This window comes from Sprattus sprattus, assembly GCF_963457725.1.
Source record: "Sprattus sprattus genome assembly, chromosome: 5".
Classification (NCBI taxonomy): Eukaryota; Metazoa; Chordata; class Actinopteri; order Clupeiformes; family Clupeidae; genus Sprattus; species Sprattus sprattus.
The window spans coordinates 10,562,059-10,570,371 of NC_137924.1; the positions used below are offsets into that span (position 1 = coordinate 10,562,059).

Sequence of the window (8,313 nt, forward strand, 5' to 3'; positions counted from 1 at the left end):
CTCTCTCTGTCCTGTTTCTGTCCTGACTCCTGAAAGTGTCCCCTCTCTCTGTCCTGTTTCTGTCCTGACTCCTGAAATGTCCTCTCTCTGTCCTGTTTCTGTCCTGACTCCTGAAATGTCCTCTCTCTCTCTCTGTCCTGTTTCTGTCCTGACTCCTGAAATGTCCCCTCTCTCTGTCCTGTTTCTGTCCTGACTCCTGAAATGTCCTCTCTCTCTCTCTGTCCTGTTTCTGTCCTGACTCCTGAAATGTCCTCTCTCTCTCTCTGTCCTGTTTCTGTCCTGACTCCTGAAAGTGTCCCCTCTCTCTGTCCTGTTTCTGTCCTGACTCCTGAAATGTCCTCTCTCTCTCTGTCCTGTTTCTGTCCTGACTCCTGAAAGTGTCCTCTCTCTGTCCTGTTTCTGTCCTGACTCCTGAAATGTCCCCTCTCTCTGTCCTGTTTCTGTCCTGACTCCTGAAATGTCCTCTCTCTCTCTCTGTCCTGTTTCTGTCCTGACTCCTGAAAGTGTCCTCTCTCTGTCCTGTTTCTGTCCTGACTCCTGAAATGTCCTCTCTCTCTCTCTGTCCTGTTTCTGTCCTGACTCCTGAAATGTCCCCTCTCTCTGTCCTGTTTCTGTCCTGACTCCTGAAATGTCCTCTCTCTCTCTCTGTCCTGTGTCACCCTGCAGTGGAGAGCTTGTGCAAAGTGCAGAGCCATCGGTGTGATACTGACCGCTCCGACTGCAGAGACGACAGCGGCAGCCCGTACTGCGAGTGCCGTGAAGGCTACTACAAACACCACGATCAGGACAAGACCTGCCTGGGTATTGACTGGCTTCCATTTGTCTCAAGGCTTATATTATAAATGTCTATGCTCTGAAACAAGTTACATTGTGGTTACACTATATTACGCTGGTTACATGAATTTTGTGAAATTTAAGTTCAAGATGAATATGTATTGTATGTCACTGAGTACACTTTGCACATGTCTGAACATGCCATATTTGAGTGTTTTGTAATATTACATTTGAACTGTTTTACATTCAAGCTTGTGGTGACGGCTATCAACTGAAAAATGGTGTTTGTGTCAAGTGAGTATTTAGCATGGTGCTTTACATATAGAACCAACTACTGTACATATTGTGTCTCTGCTATGATAATTCATGCATGAACAATTTGTCTATTTCAGTTGCACATTTGGATTTGGAGGATTCAACTGCACAAATTGTAAGTATCAATTTACCAGGAAATAATATATATATATATATATATATACTTATATAACTCCCAACACATGCACACTCCCTAGTATTCTCCACTAGGTACAAAAACACAAATACATGCCATTGTATATACTGTGCCAACAAACTAATAGTGTAAGATACTTCTTAAACTTTTATTAAGCTTTAATTTTGGTTAGGAAATAAACACTCAAAGGTGGATCTGACTATTCAGTCTAATGTCCTGTACATGTGTCTTTGTGTTTCTCTCTGCTTGTGTGTGTGTGTGTGTGTGTGTGTGGGCATTTAGTTTACAAGCTGATTGCCATAGTAGTGTCACCAGCAGTTGGAGGCCTTCTTCTGATTCTGACCATTGCTCTTATAGTAACTTGCTGCAAGTAAGTATTGCAGTGCAACTTATATACATTAGTGTGATAACATTCATGCGACATTCATAAATAATCATACAAACTTTACTATGTAAAGTGTCTGTCACTATCATTCTTACTCATAATTTTTTTTAACAGCCAGGCATGTGAAAAAATGACATTAGTTACTTGTGCGTTTTTCAGGAAGGACAAAAATGACATCAACAAAATCATTTTCAAAAGTGGAGACTTACAGATGTCTCCATACGCTGACTTCCCCAAGAGTAACCGTGTTTCTATGGAATGGGGACGTGAGACCATAGAGATGCAGGAGAACGGCAGCACCAAGAATCTCCTTCAGATGACAGACATCTATTACTCTGTACGTACGGCTCCACATCACCACCTAGTGGCTGTCCTCAAGAATAGCATGTACGGAATAGCCCACCCAGACATTAAACAGTAGTGTAGATCAGTGATTTTCAAACGTTTATATTTGTGTGGCCCCTGTAGCAACATGTTTTTTATAATATGTATCTCCAGACCCACAGTTTCTAGCAAATACTACAGGTACATGCTTAACCATACTTAGTGGGTGCCAATACTGTGGGAACCACACTGCTCTGATATTGTTATTTGGCGATATCATTGTTCTAGTTTTAGTTTTAGTATATGTGTGTGTATATATATATATATATATATATATATATATATATACGTCTTTTCTAGTGATGTGACTTATGTTGTGTGAATAGATTTTAGATTTTCAGAATTCCTTGTTTGTCAGATTTCAGAAAATACATCATGCAGTGATTGTGTTCATGTCGTGACCTTCCCCATGCAGGAAGCATTCACTATTGAAAATACAGACTGTAGAGTGTAGTGGTAATCACAGACTGTTTGCTGTAGTGGTAATCACAGACTGTAGGCTGTAGTGGTAATCACAGACTGTAGGGTGTAGTGGTAATCACAGACTTATGGGTGTAGTGGTTATCACAGACTGTAGAGTGTAGTGGTAATCACAGACTGTAGGCTGTAGTGGTAATCACAGACTTAAGGGTGTAGTGGTTATCACAGACTGTAGAGTGTAGTGGTAATCACAGACTCATGGGTGTAGTGGTTATCACAGACTGTAGTCTGCAGTGGTAATCACAGACTGTAGGCTGTAGTGGTAATCACAGACTGTAGGCTGTAGTGGTAATCACAGACTGTAGAGTGTAGTGGTAATCACAGACTGTAGGGTGTAGTGGTAATCACAGACTGTAGGCTGTAGTGGTAATCACAGACTCATGTTTGTTTCTCCCTGTCTTTGTGTGGCAGCCGGCCTTACGTAACGCGGACCTGGAGCGGAATGGCCTCTACCCTTTCTCCGGCCTGCCCGGTTCACGCCACTCCTGCATCTACCCGGCACAGTGGAACCCCTCCTTCATATGTGACGACTCACGCCGCCGGGACTACTTCTGATCATGCCCCCAGCGTGGGCACCCAGCGTGGGCACCCAGGGTGGGCTCCCAGGGTGGGCTCCCAGGGGGAGGAGGGGGCAGAGGGGGTGGAGGGGCACAATCACAGGACACAAATCTGCCCTCAAATGAAGCTTGATCAGAACAGAAGTTGGTTTTTAAATTGACCACTGCTTACCAGGCAATGTGAAACAGGCTGGAAATTTAAAGGATGTAATTATTATTATTATTATTATTATTATTATTATTTTTATTTGCCTGTGGAAAGAGAGATGGTTGGACGTGCCTAGGGCTGCTTCAGATTTACTGCCTTGGTGTGTCAATGAGGATGAACTTACGTTTGTGTGATCCTTTCACAAGCAGTATAAGCACTTGATTTTAGCAGTGCTTTAGAAGTATCAAATCTCAAGGTGACCATCAAAACACTGTGAAAATAACGAAATTAACAAGCCGCTGGTGTGTTTTGCAAACAACTATTCAGTATTAGCAAATCCAGGTTTGCACTAAGGACTTCCCCAAAAACTGTAGTATATCTCTGAAGCCATAAATCGATGTGGTATTTATAATAGCATTGAGGGATGTGAAGTGTTAATGTAGTGTAATGTGTGAGTGTGTGTGTGTGTGTGTGTGTGTGTGTGTGTGTGTGTGTGTGTGTGTGTGTGTGTGTGTGTGTGTGTGTGTGTGTGTTTGTGTGTGCACCAGTCTGCCAGTGTGTTTATTTGGCAGAGAGAGTATGTAGCAATGGTCTTTTGAGATTGTTAGGCAATGCATTTTTCTGTGGAATATTAGGTGTATTTCTTGATCACAAAGAGTGTAGATCAGATTTCACAAGGAAAGGCATAGGAAACAAACGATTCAAAATTATTTGAATTTCGAGAAGGATGAATGACAACCTAAGTCTTTTTATGAATTTCTTGATCACAAAGCGTGTAGATCAGATTTCACAATGATAGGCATAGGAAACAAACGATTCAAAATGATTTGAATTTCGAGAAGGATGAATGACAACCAAAGTCTTTTGATGAATGCTAGACGTGAAACAGATCCTCATCATTTGCATCAGCAGAAGGACTGCTTTGGGACTGTTTTGGGTATTATATACGTAAAGTAGCACGTTTACAAAACAAATCATTGTCACCTGCCGTTTGTTTGTGTAAGTTAATAAGGCGATTTCAAATCAGATGTGCTATATTTGTACCACCAGAGCCTGCTATTTTGTCTGAGAAATCCATTGTCCTTTTGTTTGTGTGCTCTGGATTACTCTGGTGTTTTAGCCAGACATGTATATTTAAAAAATAAAACATAAATTGTTTCCACAGTTGTTATGAAGTGTGTATTTGCTACATATTGGTGGCAACGTCTATGTCAGTCACATATCATTCCAATTAATGTCAGTATGAAATACAATCTATTTTATACAATTTACATTTACATTTACGAATTAATTTACGAATTTACAAAGCGAATGAAGAAGTGGTCTGAGAGATGGAGAGGGGTTACGGTTAGGTTGTCCGTGGTTCAGTTCCGAGCAAGGATGAGGTCAAGCTCTGCATGCATGCATATTTTGTGTTAAACAAATTATTGTTGTTGAGAGACTAAGAGAGGCAAAGCATGTTAAAGAACACTTAACCTGATTTCCATACAAAGTCATGGCAGAGGAACAGACTCGTTTGTTATTCAAATCTCGTAGACTACTTAAGGGGATGGTAAGCCCAGAGGAATGGTTTAGGACGCTGGAGATAGCAGGGGTAGCAATGGAAGTCAGTATGAATGAACTTGCATTTAAAGTGCTGAATGGGCCTGTCTGTATCCTTGGCCTAATTGCCTACATCTTTTTTGTATTCTGTCTTTTTTGCCAGCGAGATGGGACAGACGTGCTCAAGCAACCACTGAGGGCCTTACTGGTGTCTCTTGTGACGTTCATGGCAACTATTGAAATAGTCAATGTTGTTTATGTTTTCTATGCTTTTGTAAATATTTATGTTGTGAATTTGTATTTTTTCTGCGTTGGGTGCAGCTTAACCACAGTGGTGTGGCTCAATGTCTTCTACTTCTCTCAAATCATACCACCTCAGAGTACCTTTTCAATTTGGTTGAAGAGGAACATCAAGTGCACTGTATACAGTGTGATGATCATTGACAAGTTGTTTTTTCTTGTTGATACTTTGCTGTATGTTGTTAGCGCATACAGTGATGTAAACAACATCAACAGCACTTCCACAAGCTCAAGCACAACAACTGTTCAAGACATCCTGGCGGAGCCCCGAAAGGTTTTGTATTTTTCCAGAGTGGTGTACCTTCTTCTCAGTCTCTTTGTGATGATGGCATCCAGCTGTGCCACGGTGTCCTACCTGAGGCGTCACCTGAAGAACATGGAGTCAAGCGGAAGCCCCTTCACCTCTTCCATGCAGGGGCAGCTTAGAGTGACTATCACAGGTTTTTTGCAAGCAGTTCTCTATTTCCTCTGTGCTACATGGTTCCTACTGTATCATTTGCTTGCCAGCATCGGCGTTGAACATTTTGATTATAATCTGTATATCTTCATTACTGTCATGTCTTTGTACTCCTTTGGGACTGCTATAAATCTGGGAGTCGGACAGTCTTTATTCAGGAACAGGGCGGTTGGCTGGTGGCACAAAGTGTCTGATATTTCAATTTTACCAAGGACATCTGTGCCAAATGCATAGATTCACATTGAAAGCCTAATCTAGTTCCTGCTTTTCACCAAACCTGCCCGGATGTGTGACTGCATCATCATCAGGCTTGGTTGCCAGTACCAAAGTCCTTATAGAGGACTATCTTTTACTGCTCTCTTATGCATAGGAGTGCTTTATGTATAGGAGTGATTTATGCATAGGTTGCTCCTCTTACCCTAGTAAATCTCTCCCTTGCTGCTGTTTTGCCTGATGGTAATTTCCCTTAGCCACCATAATACAGCTAGTATTCTTATATTCTTTGATGATTTTAGGCCTTCTATTATGATGTTTGAGATTTAAATAAATATGTACAATGACAAATGCTTAGTTGTTTCTAATGTATATACAAGTGAAATTTCATAATAGATTTTCAAATAGTTTAAGTTATGTCAGCATATCAAGTGGTCAGTAACAAACCACTTGGTAAAGATATAGGAGCAGTAGCGTGTTAAAATGCACCAGTTATTATAAAACAGTATAATTTAAAATCATTTTTTTCTGTGTTTGAACCTACCTGAAAAAATTACTTTTATTAATGGACATTGAATTAGGGATGGATAAGGTTTATATGGTTTTAAGTCAACAACAATAATTTTCACCGATTAGGCTTCTAATTCAGTTGATATCGGTGATGATAAATAAATTACTAGTGTTTTTTTTTTACTAGAGCTAAAGGTTTTATTAGGAAACCACTACGGTGAACATGACCTGTAGATGTCAGTATTAGAGTAAATTAGGGTATGGATGGTGTTGTGCATGGTGTAGAAATTGTGTTTCATTTTCCAAGAATAGCATTGCTCAATCTCAAACAATATAGTAGGCTATATTTCCAACCGTGTAAACTATATATTTTACAAATTCAAATATGTACTGTAAGTCAGCACTTCATTTTATTTATTTTAACAATGCTAAACATACTTTGCCAGTCAATGATATGTGATATCTTTGTTTCTGTTATGTTACTTTGGCAGTATGTTTATAGACAGTCAAACAAATCAGATAAAAGATTACAAAGCTTATGCAAACTAGAAAATAAACAAGCTTTGTTTGACATTTTTGAAGCTCTCATTTTTTTTTTAAACAAAGTTACACTATGGAAGAATTCACACTTTTTATGAACAACTACTTTTGGTATCAAGTAATTTCTTTAGAAAAGTCAACAATATCCCAGCATATTTGCAAACTTTTATCAATGCTGGTGGTGTTGATCCATTATTGTATAAAATTACTAGCGATAGTCAGATCTTAATTTTAATGTTGTATATAGATTTGTATTATTGATCACACGGAATGATTACAGAAGTGTATTACAACAAGCAAAATATGTATAACACGTAAAATTGTTCACGTCCTGCATTCTTTGAAAATTTTGTCAAATGTGTTTCTCGTCCTTGGTGTAAGCACAAAATAGGTTTTGAAACATCTGTACTTTAAATCGAGTAGACTGAAACTGATGTGACAAAAGAACATTGAAACGGAACATGAGGGTTACGCCTCTTGACTTGGTAAGACGCGCCCTGAACTTTTATATTCCCCTTTACTTTTAGCCAAACTAAGACATTCCATCCTGATTGGAACCCTGCTTCCATAAGGAGTTTGCAGTGAGTTTGATATGTTATGCTACATTTATCCATGTTCCCTTCTTGTGTGCTCTGTCATTTTCATTAATTAACATTGATTTATAGCTTCCATCTGTTAACAAACTGAAATGGGTGGTATTATTGTGAGTTTCATGACAGATCATACTATAGATTTGTGCTTTAAGGCTAGTCTAGCCTATCTTTGTTAATTTTCCACTTCAGTTACCTTGAAATTGTTTGAAACTGACTGCTGTTAAGGAGGTTAGAAAATATGCTCTGTTCGAATAACATTATGTGGATAATGTCATGGAAATCTAACCAGCAAGTTGCATGGGCCTCTTCTGAGAAAACGTTGTATGTTATGACTTACTTCCTATAGGGATCAGAAAATGTGCTGACAAACTGTCATATTTGACCTTGATCTGTTGATAATGTGAGCTACAATCTGATTCAATAACAGTCAGTTTAATTAGGATCAACACTTAGCTATGCTTTTAGACCCACTGGAATCCAAATGGAATGTTTCCAGACCACAAGACTGTGAGCCTTAAGGTTACTCCTCGTCCAAAGTATTTCAATTATGCAAGATTTAACTGTTTAGGCTGCCAAATCTTTACTGAGATTTCAATATGTAGGCCTACAGTAAGACTTTTATCAATGTATGTTACTGTTTAATTACTGATCATATTAATGCAGATTTGGTTTAACAGAATAGTCTGTTACAAAGGTCAGTTTGTTAGTTTTTGCTTTAAATGTATGGATTAAAATGGACTAAACTGACTGAATTCACTCACTAATTGACATAATGTTTGTTTAACGTCCGGCTGACACAAAATCAGTAACGTGTAATGTAATTCTGCAGTCAACAATGGAAATAAACGACTAAAATGGCTTGTCATAGCCTAAAAAAAACGGCTTGCTTTAGTTACGCCCACTCCTCAGAGGGTCTGTCTTCTGACAAGCGCAGCAGTTGAACGGCAGTTACACCCGGGAGAACTGGAGTGGAGTGTGG

General features: G+C 39.3%; 1 protein-coding gene across 1 annotated transcript in view; it reads left to right on the forward strand.

Moving 5' to 3' along the window:
* heg1 (heart development protein with EGF-like domains 1) overlaps positions 1 to 3,082 on the forward strand; it is a 12,254-nt gene extending 9,172 nt beyond the window's left edge. Inside the window, exons 8-13 of the mRNA XM_080839388.1 lie at positions 667 to 801; positions 1,026 to 1,068; positions 1,167 to 1,204; positions 1,508 to 1,595; positions 1,770 to 1,947; positions 2,886 to 3,082. Coding sequence (XP_080695514.1) covers positions 667 to 801; positions 1,026 to 1,068; positions 1,167 to 1,204; positions 1,508 to 1,595; positions 1,770 to 1,947; positions 2,886 to 3,029 — 626 coding nt within the window. The 3' untranslated portion in view covers positions 3,030 to 3,082. The remainder of the gene's footprint in view (positions 1 to 666; positions 802 to 1,025; positions 1,069 to 1,166; positions 1,205 to 1,507; positions 1,596 to 1,769; positions 1,948 to 2,885) is intronic.
* Positions 3,083 to 8,313: the final 5,231 nt, after the last annotated feature.